At 43.8% G+C, this 17,778-nt stretch overlaps 1 protein-coding gene and 1 pseudogene across 1 annotated transcript in view; one reads left to right on the forward strand and one right to left on the reverse strand.

Moving 5' to 3' along the window:
- Nucleotides 1-17,778, reverse strand: part of LOC129490714 (beta-glucuronidase-like) — a 57,991-nt gene that overhangs the window by 13,119 nt on the left and 27,094 nt on the right. The window contains 6 exon segments of the mRNA XM_055294530.1: nt 4,691-4,837; nt 4,922-5,092; nt 5,333-5,493; nt 6,421-6,449; nt 6,481-6,588; nt 6,591-6,611. Coding sequence (XP_055150505.1) covers nt 4,691-4,837; nt 4,922-5,092; nt 5,333-5,493; nt 6,421-6,449; nt 6,481-6,588; nt 6,591-6,611 — 637 coding nt within the window.
- Nucleotides 12,448-13,191, forward strand: LOC129489870 (ATP synthase subunit a-like; annotated as a pseudogene).

The raw sequence follows: 17,778 nt of genomic DNA on the forward strand, positions 1-17,778 counted from the left end.
GGCTATAGTGACTGCAGGACTCACTGATGCTGGGGTAAAGACAGCCAGGGAAGGATGTAACCCAGAATAAAAAAGGAGGTTTAAAAAAAAAAAAACAACCTTAATGAGCAACTGCTTTATTTATAAACGTAATTTGGTATTCGCTTTACATTACTTTTCCACCTCTATCTGCTGGTACAGTCTAAAGGCTGAACTACACTACAGGTAAAAATACGTCTTTGGGCCAGGTGCAGTGGCTCATGCCTGTCATCCCAGCACTTCGGGAGGCCGAGGTGGGAGGACTGCTTGAGCCCAGGTGTTCAAGACCAGCCTGGGTAACACACAGCAACACCCCATCTGTACAAAAAACACAAAAATTAGCCAAGCATGGTGGCACATACCTGTAGTCCCAGCTACTTGGGAGGCAGAGGTGGGAGGACTGCTTGAGCCCCAGAGGTCGAAGCTGCAGTGAGCTGTGTTTACACCACTGCACTCCAGCCTGGGTGACAGAGCGAGACCCTGTCATTCATACATACATACGTATATACATACATACATACATACATGTAAAATGAAACTAAACTAAACCAGGCTGGGCATGGTAGCTCAGGTCTGGTATCCCAGCACTTTGGGACGTCGAGGCAGGAGGATCACTTGAGACCAGGAGTTCAAGAACAGCCTAGGCAACACAGTAAGACCCAGTCCTACAAAAGGTCAAAATATTAGCCAGGCATGGGGGTGCATGCCTGTGGTTCCAGCTACTTAGGGGGCTGAGGAGAAAGGACTGGTTGAGCCCAGGAGGTCAAGCAGTGAGCTGTGGTTATGCCACTGCACTCCAGACTGGGCAACAGAGTGAGACTGTCTCAAAAAAAATTTTTTTTAATTAAACTAAATCAATTCAGGTATCCTAGTCATATATCAAGACCTCAATAGCCACGTGTAGCTAATGGCTACCATTTCAGACAGTGCAAATACAGAACATTTCCATCACTGCAAGGGTTTTTTTTGTTTGTTTTGTTTTTTAAACAAGGTGTCACTCTGTCACCCAGGTGGGAGTACAGCAATGCAGTCATGGCTGACTGCAGCCTCGACCTACCGGGCTCAAACAATCCTCCCACCTCAGCCTCCCAAGTAGCTGGGACTACAGGCAAGCATAACCATGCCCAACTCATTTTAAATTTTTTGTAGAGATGGGGTGTATGTTGTACAGACTGGTCTCAAACTCCTGGGCTCAAGAGATCCTCTGATCTTGGCATCCCAAAGTACTAGCATTCCAGGTGTGAGCCACCACACCCAGCACTGCAGAGGTTCTATCAGCACTGACCTAGACCCTCTCAAGAGTTTCTTAAGAATTCAGAGCTGAGGCAGGGCATGGTGGCTCATGTCTGTAATCCCAGCACTTTGGGAGGCCAAGGCAGGCAGATCACTTGAGGTCAGGAATTCAACACCAGCCTGACCAACATGGTGAAACCTCATGTCTACCAAAAATACAAAATTAGATGGGCGTGGTGGCGGGTGCCTGTAATCCCAGCTACTTTGAAGGCTGAGGCAGAACAACTGCTTGAGCCCAGGAGGTGGAAGTTGCAGTGAGCTGAGATCACGCCATTGCACTCCAGCCTGGGTGACAGTGCAAGACTCCATCTCAAAAATAAAAATAAATAAATACATAAAAAAAAGAGGACAAAATGAGTGATTAAACATGGCTCTGTGATCTCACCCATGCCCTCAAGCCCTCAATAGGTATTATATAGCGCGTGCTGTGTCAGATATTGCAGAGTACCTCGGAAGCAACACTAAATAGAACTCCTTCTCGCTCCTGAGCCCACAGTCCGATCAAAGAGAGAGCCAAAGAAATAACGACAGTGCCTGGTGAGAACTCTGGTTCAGGCTGCAACAGGGGCAGAGCACGGAGAAGGCTCCCTTGGCCTGGGGCAGGTGAGGTAAACCTCCTCATAGAGGGGACAGCTATGAGGAGATTCGGATGCTGAATAGGAATCTTGTCAGCCATGCGTTGTGTGACTCACGCCTGTATTCCCAGTACTTTGGGAGTCCGAGGCGGGAGAATCACTTGAGGACAGGAGTTCAAGGCCAGCCTGAAAGCGAGACTCCATCTCAATAAAAAATTTTAAAAATAGGCTGCACATGGTGGTGCATGCCTGTAGTCCCAGCTACTCAAGAGGCTGAGGCAGGAGAATTGCTTAAACCCAGGAGGTAGAGGTTGCAGTGAGCCGAGATCACATCACCGCTCTCCAGCCTGGTTAACAAAGAAAGACCAACTCTGAAAAACAAACAATGAAAGAAATGTTGCAAATGGAAATGACAAGTGGTGGCAGGAATTGGTGTCTACAAGACAATAAACATAACTTGGATTGGAGAGTCAGGGAGAGACTCTAAGAAGAAATGGCCCTTATGCCGAGTCACGTTAACCAGGAGGGATTAAAGGGAAGAAAAACCCAACAGAGGGATCAGTCCCTGCTCAGAGCTCCTGGCACCCACCCGAGGCCTGCACAGTACAGATTTTTTTTTTTTTTTAAAGAGTCTCACTCTGTAGCCCAGGCTGGAGTGCAATGGCACGATCTCAGCTCACAACAACCTCCACCTCCCGGGTTCAAGTGATTCTCCTGCCTCAGCCTCCCAAGTAGCTGGGATTACAGGCGATCGCCACCACGCCTAGCTTATTTTTGTATTGTTAGCAGAGACAGGGTTTCACTATCTGTTGGCCAGGCTGGTCTTGAACTCCTGACCTCAGGTGATCCACCCGCCTTGGCCTCCCAAAGTGCTGGGATTAAAGGCGTGAGCCACCGTGCCCGGCCTAGACTGTTGTTGAAGCCTGTTTTCCTCTTCTCTTTCCTCAGTTTATTTCTTCTTTTACACCCTCCCCCATCATTGCTCTGCCCATCCAAAGGCTGTGGCTGGCACATGACGGAATAGAATCTCCCAGCCTCAAGTTCCAAACCTGCACTATCCAACAGCCAGGCTCTCAGATGGGAAGCTTCAAAGCATTATGACAGCCTGGCTGAATCACTCCAGCCTGGGCAGCTCCCTTCAATTCTTACCCTGAAAAACAGGCATCTCCTCTGGCAACTTCCCAAAGAAGCCTGTCTGGAAGCCTCAGGCATCTGCTCCTGAAAGCCTGAACTCTTCACTTTTGCAAAAAACGTTGTCCACCCAGTCCTGCTGAGCACACCCCATGCCCCCGAGCTCTGAATTGTCCTTTGCCCAGGCTGGGACGACTTCTCAGAGCCTTCTGCCTGCTGTAGACTTGGCTCAGCCCAAAGCACTCCATGAAATTGGGTGTGGGGTCTGCCTCAAGAAAATTTCTACAACCTCTGCTGCCTCTACCACAAGTGAAAAATCCACCTCTGAACGCTGTTAGAACTGCACGATTATAAGGAAGAAAAGGGGGCCGGGCACGGTGGCTCACACCCATGATCCCAGCGCTTTCGGAGGCTGAGGCAGGTGGATCACTTGAGGTCAGAAGTTCGAGGCCAGCTTGGCCAACATGGTGAAACCCTGTCTCTACTAAAAATACAAAAATTAGCTGGGCACGATGGCTCACGCCTGTAATCCCAGCACTCTGGGAGGCTAAGGCAGGCGGATCACCTGAGGTCAGCAGTCCAAGACCAGCCTTGCCAACATGGTGAAACCCTGTCTCTACTAAAAAACACAAAAGTTGGCCAGGCACAGTGACTCACGCCTGTAATCCCAGCACTTGGGAGGCCAAGGCGGGCGGATCATGAGGCCAAGAGATTGAGACCATCCTGGCCAACATAGTGAAACCCTGTCTCTACTGAAAATACAAAAATTAGCCGGGTGTGAGACTCCATCTCAAAAAAAAAAAAAAATTAGCCAGGTGTGGTGGCTCAAGCCTGTAGTCCCAGCTATTCAAGAGGCTGAGGCAGGAGAATCACTTGAACCTGGGAGGTGAAGGTTGCAATGAGCTGAGATTGCGCCACTGCACTCCAACCTGGCAACAGAGTGAGACTCCATCTCAAAACAAACAAACAAACAAAAATGCAAGTTAGCTGGATGTGGTGGCACACACCTGTAATCCTAGCTATTCGGGAGGCTGAGGCTGGAGAATCACTTGAACCCGGGAGGCAGAGGTTGCAGTGAGCCGAGATCGTGCCCCTGTACTCCAGCCTGGCGACAGAGTGAGACTCCATCTCAAAAAAATAAAAAATAAGAAGTAAAAAGTAGCTGGGTGTGATGACACACATCTATAATCCCAGCTGCTTGGGAGGCTGAAGCAGGAAGATCACCTAAGCCTGGGAAGTCGAGGCTGCAGTGATCCGAGATCACACCACCGCACTCTAGCCTGGGAGACCAAAGTGAGACCCCGTTTCGAAAAAAAAAAAAAAAAAAAAACAGGCCAGGTGCAGTGGCTCACGCATGCCTGTAATCCCAGGTACTCAGGAGCCTGAGGCAAAAAATCACTTAAACCTGGGAAGCGGAGGTTGTAGAGAGCCAAGATCACGTCACTGATCTCCTGCCTAGGCGACACAGCGAGACCCTGTCTCAGAAAAAAAAAGAAAAAGAAAACCACAACTAGGGTGGGTAGATATTTGGTCCCCTGAACAGTCGGGGTATGGATGGCCCTTCCATCAGGCTGGGACAGGAGGCTGGTCTCAAACAGCACACACCCACCCCAGCCTGCCACCTGCCAGGGTCTCCTTCCCGATCCAGCCCAGGGCAGCCAGGGGGCACTCACCTGAAGTAGTAGCCGGCAGATTCCAGGTAGGACGCAGGCTTGTTGGCCACAGACCACATCACCACGGCGGGGTGGTTCTTGTCCCTGCACACCAGTTCCTCCATCATCTGCATGTGTTGATGCACAGACACATTGTTGAAAAGCTGCCTGTGGGCCAGGAGGGAAGGGACAGAGGGTCACCGTGCGGCCCGCGGGCTGGGCAGGTGGAGCAGGTGCGTGGCAGGGACTCACGCCAGCACCAGGCCCACGGCGGGACACTCACCAATGACCACAATCCCATAGCGGTCACACATCTGCAGCACTTCCTCCGCGTAGGGGTAGTGGCTGGTGCAGAAGGCGTTGGCACCAAGCCAGTGAAGCAGGTTGAAGTCCTTCACCAGCAGCAGCCAGTCAAAGTCCTTCCTTAGGATCTAGGAGACAGCAGAGCGGAGTGAACCCTGTCCCTGTTGAAGCTGCACTTCCTCCGAGAGCCAGGACCCTGGAGAGCCACCCCAGGAGCCCCCTCTCCAGCCCAAGCACCGGCTCCACCGTGGGTCAGTTTGGAGCCATTTGCCTTATTGCCCTGAGCTGCCCTCAACTGTGGGACATATGGAAGGCAAAAGTGGAAGGTGACCAGCAGCCCCCACGAGGACCCAGGAGCACAAACGCAGGTCCGCATCCCTGTGTTTGTTGATGCTGTGGAAATGGAAAGGTTTCCCATTGATGAGGAACTGGCTCTCAGTGACAGCCACAGTGCGGATCCCTACAGGGAGTGTGTAGAAATCAGACACAGGCCCCAGTGACGTCTGTGCAGTCAGCTGCACCTACGACAGCCAAAGCACCAGGTGTGAGCACCAAGACAGCCTGACCCCCTCCCTCTGGCAGGAAGGCCCCTCATGCACCCCAGCAGCCGCCTCAGGCCTGCAAGCAGAGATGCAGCAATCAGAGGCTCTGCCCTTCCCTGGCTGACCCTGGGACCTGCCCTTCAAAACTGGGCCTTCCCCTTGACCAGACGAGGTGGCTCATGCCTGGAGTTCCCACGCTTTGGGAGGCTAAGGCAGGAGGATCACTTGAGTCCAGGAGTTCAAGACCAGCCTGGCAACAGAGTGAGACCCCATCTCTATTAAAAAAAAAATTTTTTTTTTTTTTTTGGAGACAGTCTCACTCTGTCGCCCAGGCTGGAGTGCAGTGGCATGATCTCAACTCATTGCAGCCTCTGCCTCCCAAATTCAAGCAATTCTTGCCTTAGCCTCCTGAGTAGCTGGGATTACAGGCATGCACCACCATGCCCAGCAAATTATTGTATTTTTAGTAGACACAGGGTTTCACCATGTGGATGGGCTGGTCTCAAACTCCTGGCCTCATGTGATCCACCCACCTCAGCCTCCCAAAGTCCTGGGATCACAGGTGTAAGCCACCACGCCTGGCTTACAAAAACATTTTTTTTAATTAGCCAGGCATGGTGGCATGTGCCTGTAGTCCCAGCTACTAAGGAGGCCAAGGTAGGAGGATTGCTGCAGCCTGGGAGCTCAAAGCTGCAGTGAGCTGTGAACAGGCCATTGCACTTCAGCCTGGGTGACACAGTGAGACCATCTCAAAAAAAAAAAAAAAAAAACTGGGCCTCCCACCAAGGATGGGAAATATCAGAAAGCTCAGAGGACCACGCCTGCCCATTCACCTGTCCTGGGCTCCTGCTGAAGCCCAGATGGAGGCAAAAGACCTCCCTTAACCAAGTTCCAAACCACCATTACCTCCAACGAGTACAGATGGGGGGGTGTTTATGCATCAGGTTATGCATCAGAGGCTCCTGCCTGCACCTGGTACCTTCAGCTGGCTCTGAGTCCAGGCGCCAGTGGCCACGGCTTTGTTTTCTGCCTCCAAAAGGTGCACTTTCAACTGGATCTGGTTGCTGCACTTGAGGAGATCTGGTAATTCACCAGCCCTGCAGGAGACAAGAGAGACCAGGGCTGAGGGAGGGACATGACCTGGGCCACACAAACAGGAGTGCCCTGCAGCCACCACTCCCAGGCAGCCATTTGTTTCTGTATTTTTTATTTTACATATATATATATATATATATATATGAACACACACACACACACACACACACACACACACACATATATATATTTTTTGAGACAAAGTCTCACTCTGTCCCCCAGGCTGGAGTGCAGTGGCATGATTTTGGCCCACTGCAACCTCCACCTCCAGGGTTCAGGTGATTCTCCTGCCTCAGCCTTCCGAGTACCTGGGATTATAGGTGTGTACCACCACATCTGGTGAGTTTTTGTATTTTTAATAGAGTCGGGGTTTTGCCATGTTGGCCAGGCTGGTCTCCAACAGGTTTCTATCAATTTTGTTTTTCTCCCTGTACAAAAGGACAAGAGAAATAGGGCCTACTTCATAAAGTGCCTTTGCACTATAGATGATGTTAATCGCAATCTAACATTGTAGGTCCCTACAGACTATTTATTTCAACCATCTGCTGATGCAATATAACTTTTCACCAAAGAACCCTTACGACCCTCAACATCTACTATTGCCCTCTATATTACTGCTCCAACCCTAGCCCTTTCTATCGCCCTTCTTTTGTGAACTCCCCTCCCTAAACCAGACCCTTTAATTAATTTTAATATAGACCTCCTATTTATTCTAGCCACATCAAGCCTAGCCATCTACTCTATTTGATGATCAGGATGGGCATCCAATTCAAACTATGCACTAATCGGCTCATTACAAGCTGTCACCCAAACAATTTCATATGAAGTCACCCTAGCCATCATCCTGTTAACAGTCCTACTGAGAAGTGGCTCATTCAATTTATATACACTCATCACAACACAAGAGTCCCTCTGACTGCTCCTACCATCATGACCCCTAGCCATAATATGATTTATCTCCACATTAGCAGAAACTAACTGAGCCCCTTTTGACCTAACAGAAGGAGAAGCAGAGTTAGTCTCAGGTTTCAACATCGAATATACCGCAGGTCCATTTGCCCTCTTCTTCAGAGCAGAATATATTAATATTATCATAATAAATGCCCTAAGTACTACATTTTTTCTAGGACCATTACACACTATATATTCACCAAACTCTATACTACATATTTCATTACCAAGACCCTCCTGTTAATCTATTTTTATGAATTCGAACAGCATATCCCTGTTTCCGCTACGATCAACTCATACACCTCCTACGAAAAAACTTTCTACCACTTACACTAGTATTCTGTATATCACATATCTCAATACCCATCCTAATTTCCAGCATCGCACCCCAAACATAAGAAATATGTCTGACAAGGCCGGGCATGGTGGCTCACACTTGTAATCCCAGCGCTTTGGGAGGCCGAGGCGGGCGGATCACGAGGTCAGGTGATCGAGACCACGGTGAAACCCCGTCTCTACTAAAAATACAAAAAAAAATTAGCCGGGCGTGGTAGCGGGCGCCTGTAGTCCCAGCTACTCGGAGAGGCTGAGGCAGGAGAATGGCGTGAACCCGGGAGGCAGAGCTTGCAGTGAGCCAAGATTGCGCCACTGCACTCCAGCCTGGGCGACAGAGCGAGACTCCGTCTCAAAAAAAAAAAAAAAAAAGAAATATGTCTGACAAAAGAATTACTTTGATAGAGTAAACAATAGAGGTTGAAATCCTCTTATTTCTAGAACTATAGGAATTGAACCCACCCCTGAGAATCCAAAATTCTCCACGCTACCTATCACACCATGTCCTAAAGTAAGGTCAGCTAAATAAGCTATCTGGCCCATACCCCAAAAATGTTGGTTATACCCTTCCCGTCCTAATTAACCCATTAGCTCAACTTATTATTTACCCTACTGTTTTTACAGGTACTTATCACGATGTTAGGCTCACACTGATTTTTCATCTGAACAGGCTTAGAAATAAATATAGTAGCCCTCATCCCAATCTTAATTTAAAAAAAAAACCCTGCTCTACAGAAGCAGTCACTAAATATTTCCTTATATGGGCAACCGCATCTGTCGTCCTCATAGTAAGTATTCTCTTCAATAACCTGTTCTCCAGTGAACAATAAATACTATTAATCAACTTTCATCCTTAATAATAATAACAGCTTAGTAATAAAACTAGGGATAGCCCCTTTTCACTTCTGAGTTCCAGAAGTAACCCAAGGAACTTCCCTAACATTCGGTATACTACTCCTCACATGACAAAAACTGGCCCTATTTCAATTATATATCAAATTTTTCCATCAGTAAAGATGAACATCCTCCTATCTCTCTCAATCTTATCTATTATAGCGGGCAGTTGAGGAGGACTTAACCAAACACAACTATGTAAAATTCTAGCCTACTCCTCAATTACTCATATAGGTTGAATAACAGCAGTACTAATATATAACCCAAACATTACCATTTTTAACCTAACAACCACTGCATTCCTAGCACTCAGCCTGAATTCAAGCACTACAACCCTATCACTATCCCATGCCTGAAACAAATTAACATGGTCAGTATCTATAATTCTATCAATTTTATTATCCCTAGGAGGTTTACCTACATGAACAGGATTCCTGCCTAAATGAATCACCATTCAAGAGTTTACAAAAAATAAGTCTTATTATCCCAACCATTATAGCTATCATAACTCTACTCAATCTGTGCATTTACATACACTTAGTTTACTCCACTTCAGTGACAATATTCCCCACATCCAATAATATAAAAATAAAATGACAGTTCGAAAATATTTCATATTACTTCTCCTCCCACTTATCATCTTCTCTACCATCCTCCTACCAATCTCTCCACTAACACTATAATCTAGAAATTTAGGTTAAGTAAGACCAAGAGCCTTCAAAGCTCTTAGCAAATAAATTATACTTAATTTCTAAAAAAAACCCTAAGGACTGAAAAACTCTACTCTGTATCAATTGAATGCAAATCAATCACTTTAATTAAGCTAAGCCCTTGCTAGATTGGTGGGACTTAAACCACGAAAATTTAGTTAACAGCTAAACACCCTAATCAACTGGCCTCAATCTACTTCTCCCACCGTTGGGGGAAAAATGGCATACAAGCCCCAGCAGAATTGAAGCTGCTCCTTTGAATTTGCAATTCAACATGAAAATCACCTCGGGACATGAAAAAAGAGGCCTTGACCTCTGTCTTTAGATTTACAGTCTAACGCTTACTCAGCCTTTTTACCTTTTCTCACTTCACTTACGTTCACCAACCATTGATCGTTCTCAACCAACCATAACGATATCGGGACATTATACCTGCTATTCAGTGCATGAGCAGGGACAATGGGTACAGCCTTAAGCCTCCTTATTCGAGCGGAACTGGGCCAACCAGGTACTCTACTAGGTGATGATCAAATTTACAATGTCATCATTACCACTCATGCATTTGTCATAATTTTCTTTATAGTAATACCAATTATAACTGGAGGTTAATCCCTCTGGTAATTGGCGCCCCTGACATAGCATTTCCCCGGATAAATAATATGAGTTTCTGACTCCTCCCATCCTCTTTCCTGCTATTGCTTGCATCCACTATAGTAGAGGCTGGCGCCGGAACCGGCTAACAGTCTACCCCGCCTTAGCAGGAAACCTAACACATGCAGGAGCCTCTGTAGATTTACCCATCTTCTCACTCCATTTGGCAGGTGTCTCTTCTATTTCAGGGGCCATTAACTTTATTACCACAATTATTAACATAAAACCTCCAGCCATGTCCCAATATCACATACCCCTTTTTGTTTGATCAGTCCTAATTACAGCAGTTCTCCTACTCCTTTCTCTCCCAGTGCTAGCCGCCAGCATTATTATACTATTAACTGACTGCAATCTTAATACTACTTTTTTCAACCCAGCTGGTGGAGGTGATCGTATCTTATATCAGCACTTATTCTGATTCTTTGATCACCCTGAAGTCTATATCCCCTTCCTACCAGGCTTCAGGATAATTTCCCATATCGTAACATACTACTCTGGGAAAAAAGAGCCATTTGGGTATACGGGCATAGTGTAAGCCATAATATCAATTGGCTTCTTAGGGTTTATCATATGGGCTCACCACATATTTACAGTAGGAACAGATGTAGATACACGAGCATACTTCACCTCTGCTACTATAGTTATTGCTATTCCTACTGATGTCAAAGTCTTTAGCTGATTAGCTACACTACTCGGCAGTAACATCAAATGATCTCCCGCAATATTCTGAGCCCTGGGATTTATTTTCCTTTTTACAGTAGGAGGTCTAACCGGCATTGTACTAGCCAATTCATCACTAGATATTGTTTTACATGATACATATTATGTTGTAGCCCATTTCCATTATGTCTTATCAATAACAGCCATATTTGCTGTTATAGGAGGCTTTGTCCACTGATTCCCCCTATTTTCAGGTTATATACTCAATCAAATCTATGCTAAAACTCACTTTGCCATCATATTTATAGGTGTCAATTTAACTTTTTTCCCTGCAGCATTTCTGCAGCCTATCCAGTATGCCTCGCCATTACTCCAATTATCCGGATGCATACACCGCATGAAATACTATTTCATTCGTAGGCTCATTTATTTCCCTAACAGCAGTAACGCTAATAGTTTTCATGATCTGAGAAGGCTTCGCTTCAAAACGAAAAGTTCTAACAATTGTGCAACCATCTACCAACTTAGAATGACTATATGGCTGTCCACCACCCTATCACACATTCAAAGAACCAACCTACATGAAGACCTAAGTGAAAAAGGAAGGAATATAACCTCCAGAGACTGTTTCAAGTCAATCCCATAACCTCTATGACTTTCTCGATAAGATATTAATAAAATTATTTCATAACTTTGTCAAAGTTAAGTTATAGGTTAAGCCCTATATATCTTAATAGCCCATCCAGTTCAATTAGGTCTTGAAGATGCTTCATCCCCTACTATAGAAGAACTACTTACCTTCCATGACCACACTCTTATAATTATTTTCCTAACTAGTTTCCTGGTTCTATACATTATTTCTCTAATACAACAAAACTGATTCATACTAGCACTATAGATGCCCAAGAAATAAAGACTGTCTCAACTATCTTGCCTGCCATCATCTTAATTGCCCTCCCATCCCTATGTATCCTGTACATAACAGATGAAATCAATAATCCTTCTCTCACCATTAAAACAATTGGACGTCAATGGTATTGAAGCTACGAGTATATAGATTATGAAGAATTAAGCTTCAATTCTTACATACTTCCAACAGCCAACTTAAAACCAGAAGAACTTCAACTCCTCGAATTCGATAACCAAACAATCCTCTCAATAGAAATTCCCATCCGCACGTTAATCTCATCCAAAGATGTCCTGCACTCATGCACTATTCCCCCATTAGGGTTAAAAACAGATGCAATCCCTGGACGCTTAAACCAATTTGCCTTAACCACTACACGACCAGGCCTCTACTATGTACAACACTCAGAAACGTGTGGATCTAACCACAGTTTTATATCTATTGTTTTAGAATTAGTCCCATTAAAAACTTTCAAAGCTTGGTCTATATCCACACTATAATCTCACTGTAAAGCTACCCCAGCATTAACCTTTTAAAGACTTATTCTGACAGAAATCACACCTCTCTACAGTGAATGCCTCAACGAGATACTTCCACATGACCTATTATTTTATCAACAATCATAACTTTATTGTTGATTATTCAATTAAAACTATCAAATTTCATTTACCATACACCCCATACACCAAAAACAATTGAAACACAAAAACATAACAACCCTTGAGAACTAAAATGAATGAAAATCTGTTCACCTCATTTACTGCCCCGACAATCCTAGTTACCCACAGCAGCACTAATAATCTTGTTTCCCACCACACTCCTTCCAACCTCCAACTATTTAATTAATATACTATCTAATTAATATTAATTATCTAATTAGTATTATCTAATAACTATCTAATATTGATATAATTAATATAAGATTGACTTCTATTCAACAATGACTAGTTCAACTTGTTCTAAAACAAATAATAATCACACATAATATTAAAGGACAAACCTGATCCCTTATACTAATATCCCTAATTCTCTTTATTGCCTTAACCAATCTCCTTGGGCTTCTACCCCACTCATTTACACCAACTACCCAACTATCAATAAATCTCGGTAGAGCAATCCTCTTATGAGCAGGCACAGTGATCACAGGTTCCACTTTAAAACTAAAAACTCCTTAGCTCTCTTCCTGCAAGGCACACCCATACCACTTACCCCTATACTAGTAATCATCGAAACCATTAGTCTACTTATTCAACCAATGGCACTAGTTGTACATTTAACAGCCAACATTACACTAGTCACTTACTCATACACTTAATTGGAGGAGCCACACTAGTATTATCACCTATTAACCTTCCCACAGCTTCAATTACCCTTATTATTCTAATTCTATTGACCACTCTCGAATTCACTGTGGCCCTTATCCAAGCTTATGTCTTTACGCTTTTAGTAAGCCTTTATTTATATGACAACACATAATGACCCACCAAACACACATCTCTCATTTAGTCAAACTCAGTCCTTGGCCATTAACAGGGGCTCTCTCAGCTCCCCTAATAACATCCGGCCTAGCTATATGATCTCACTTTAACTCTATTACTCTTTTAACCTTAGGCCTACTAACCAATACACTGACTATATATCAAGGGTGACATGATATTATCCGAGAAAGTACATTTCAAGGCCACCATACAATTGTCCAAAGGCCTCTGATATGGAATTTATTTATTATCTCAAAAGAACTTTTCTTTGCTGGATTCTTCTGGGCATTCTACCATTCCAGTCTAGCCCCAACTCCAGAACTAGGAGGACACTGACCCCCAACAGTCATTTCTCCCCTCAACCCTCTGGAAGTACCCCTCTTGCATCAGGGGTTTCAATTACTTGAGCCCATCACAGCCTAAAAGAAAATAATCAAAAACAGGCTGGGCACGGTGGCTCACGCTTGTAATCCCAGCACTTTGGGAGGCCGAGGCGGGCGGATCACGAGGTCAGGAGATCGAGACCACGGTGAAACCCCGTCTCTACTAAAAATACAAAAAGTTAGCCGGGCGTGGTGGCGGGCGCCTGTAGTCCCAGCTACTCGGAGAGGCTGAGGCAGGAGAATGGCGTGAACCCAGGAGGCGGAGCTTGCAGTGAGCCGAGATTGCGCCACTGCACTCCAGCCTGGGCGACAGAGCGAGACTCAGTCTCAAAAAAAAAAAAAAAAAAAAAAAAAAGAAAATAATCAAAAACAAATAATTGAAGCACTACTTATTACCTTAGGTATTTACTTCACCCTCCTACAAGTCTCAGAATACTTTGAGACTCCCTTTGCTATTTCTGATGGAATTTATGGCTCAACATTCTTCATAGCTATAGGCTTTCACGGACTTCACGTCATTATTGGATCAACATTCCTCACTATCTGTCTCCTCTGCCAATTAAAATATCACTTTACATCTAGCCATCACTTTGGCTTCGAAGCCGCTGCCTGATATTGACACTCTGTAGATGTGGTATGACTATTCTTGTATATTTCTATTTACTGATGAGGATCTTACTCTTTTAGTATAAAGAGTACTACTGACTTCCAATCAATCAGTTTCGACAACATCTGAAAAAGAGTAATTAACAATACTAGCCCTAGTAATCAACACCCTATTAGCCTTATCACTAATAGTTATTACATTATGGCTCCCACAACTTAATATTTATATAGAAAAATCCAGCCCCTACAAATGCAGATTTGACCCATTATCCTCCGCCTGCATTCCCTCCCCCATAAAATTTTTTCTAGTAGCTACCACATTCCTCCTATTTGACTTAGAAATCGCCCTATTACCCTTGCCATGAGCTCTTCAAACAAGCAACCTGACACTAATAATCAGCACAGCCCTTATACTAGTTATCATTTTAGTCCTAGGGTTTAACTTATGAATGAACTCAAAAAGGATTAGATTGAACCGAATTGGTAGATAGTTTAAGCCAAAATAAATGATTCTGACTCATTAGATTATAATTGAACATATTTACCAAATGCCCTCTATTTATATCAATATCATATTAGCATATACCATATCACTTCTGGGGATATTAATCTATCGATCCCACCTGATAGCATCCCTAATATGCCTAGAAGAAATATTATTGTCATTATTCATCATAAATACCCTTATAACTTTAAATATACATTTCACCCTAGCATTCATAATATGCATTACCCTCCTAGTATTTGCTGTCTGCAAAGCTGCAGTGGGCCTCGCCTTACTAGTTTCAATCTCCAATACGTATGGCCTAGATTATGTACATAACCTAAATTTACTTCAATGCTAAAAATTACTATTCCAACAATTATACTGCTATCAATAACATGACTCTCTAAAAACTCTATAATCTGAATCAATATGACTATTCACAGCCTAATCATCAGCTTCGTTGCCCTATTATTTTTTAATCAATTCAACAACAATCTATTCAACTTCTCATTAACTTTCTCTTCTGATCACTGATATCACCCTTTCTAATCTTAACAGCCTGACTACTACCTCTTAAAATTATAGCAAGCCAGTACCACCTCTCCAATGAGTCACCCCTATGGAAAAAGCTCTATATTTCCATATTGACTTCCCTATAATTTTTTTAAATTATGGCATTCACAGTCACAGAACTAATTATATTTTATACACTCTTTGAAGCTACACTTATCCATACCTTAATTATTATCACCCCCTGGGGTAACCAACCAGAGCGCCTCAATGCAAGCTCGTATTTCTTATTTTATACACTAATGGGATCTCTCCCCCTACCTATAATACTTATTTATACTCGAAATACCTTAGGTTCACTGAACATAATAATAATATTTAACACCCAAGAACTATTAATCTTCTGATCCAATAACCTTGTATGATTAGCATGTATTATGAGTTTTATAGTAAAAACACCCCTACACGGACTTCATCTATGACTTCCTAAAGCCCACGTAGAAGCCCCTATTGCTGGCTCAATAGTACTTGCAGCGGTTCTCCTAAAACCAGGCGTCTACAGCATAATACGGCTTACCCTTATCCTCAGCCCCCTGACAGAATATACACCTTACCCCTTCCTCATGTTATCCTTATGAGGGATAGTTATGATAAGCTCTATTTGTCTACAACAAACTGATCTAAAATCACTTATTGCATATTCCTCCATAAGTCACACAGCACTTGTTACTATGGCTATCCTCATTCAAACCCCCTGAAGCTTTACTGGTGCAATTACCCTCATAATTGCCCATGGACTTACCTTGTCCTTACTATTCTGCCTAGCAGATTCAAACTATGAGCAAATCCATAGCCGAATCATATTACTCTCTCGAGAGCTTCAAACACTACTCCCACTAATAGCCTTTTGATGACTTATAGCAAATCTTACTAACCTTGCCTTACCCCCTGCCCCATTAATAGAACTCTTTGTAATGGTGCGTTCATTCTCCTGATCAAACATCACCATATGCTTATAGGACTTAATAGATTAATCACAGCCCTTTATTCCCTATACATGCTTATCACAACACAACAAGGAACACTTACATATTACATTAACAGTATTAAACCTTCCTTTACATGAGAAAATATACTAATACTTATATACCTTTCACCTATTCTCCTATTAACCCTAAACCCTAAAATTAGTACAGGTTTTATACCCTGTAAATATAGTTTAATCAAAACATTGATTGTGGATCTACTAATAGAAGTCTGCAACTTATTTACTGAGAAAGTATGCAAGAACTGCTAACTCATGCCCCAATGCCTAACAACATGGCTTTCTCAAGTTTTAGAGGGTAAGAGCTAACCATTGGTCTTAGGGACCAAAAATATTGGTGCAACTCCAAATAAAAGTAATAATCATGTATTCTTCCATTACTATAATAACCTTAATCTCCTTAACCTTACCAATTATTACTACCTTAATCAACCCTCACAAGAAGAACTCGTATCCATATTACATAAAAATATCTATCGCATGCACCTTCACCATGAGCCTCATTCCCACAATGCTTGTGAATATAGACCAAGAAGCCATCATCTCAAACTGACATTGAATAACAATCCAAACCCTTAAACTCTCACTCAGCTTCAAACTAGACTACTTCTCCATAAAATTTATCCCAGTAGCACTATTTGTCACCTGATTTATTAGAGAATTCTCAATATGATATGTAAAATCAGATCCTAACATTAATCAGTTTGGGACACTGAAGTGGGAGGATTGCTGGAGCCCGGAGTTCTGGGCTGCAGTGAGCCACGATCTTGAGGCAGGGTAGGTAGTCAAGAAAGTGACCGTGTCCTTGGGACGTGCCAATCATGGCGCTGAGACACGTGACGTGTGAAAAAGCAAGTACAGCTACTGAGCATGTCTACCAAGAGGACGACCCAGACCATGCTTAGAGTAACACCTCTTCCCAGCTCCTTAGGAATTCATCATGGAAGACTCCCAGAAAGGGAGTTTCCCCAGTAATAATAGGTGCTGTCTCATCCTTACGAGCAGCCTGCCCTGAATTCTCTCAGGGTGAACCGTGTTACTTTGCACTCCACTTTATTTTTTTCTGAGACGGGGTCTTACTCTGTCACCCAGGCTGGAGTGCACCTCACTGCAACCTCCACCTCCCGGGTTCAAGCAATACTCCCATCTCAACCACCTGAGTAGCTGGTATTACAGACACACACCACCACGCCAAACTAATGTTGGCCAGGCTGGTCTGAACTCCTAAGCTCAAGTGATCCACCTGCCTCGGCCTCCAAAACTGCTGGGATTACAGGCATGAGCCACCGTGCCCAGGCTACTCTGCACTTAACTTCCAAAATACTTTTCTCTTTGCAATAAATTGCTCTATGCTGCATCGCCTTTGCTGGGGGATTCTTGTTTAAGATCTTATTTATTTATTTATTCATTCATTCATTCATTCATTCATTCATTTATTTATTTAGAGACAGGGTCTCACTATGTTGCCCAGGTGGGTCTCGAACTTTTGAGCTCAAGCAATCTGTCCACCTCAGCCTTCCAAAGTGCTGGAATGACAGGCATTAACCACCGCAC

The sequence above is a fragment of the Symphalangus syndactylus genome, chromosome 9 (assembly GCF_028878055.3).
Source record: "Symphalangus syndactylus isolate Jambi chromosome 9, NHGRI_mSymSyn1-v2.1_pri, whole genome shotgun sequence".
Lineage (NCBI taxonomy): Eukaryota > Metazoa > Chordata > Mammalia > Primates > Hylobatidae > Symphalangus > Symphalangus syndactylus.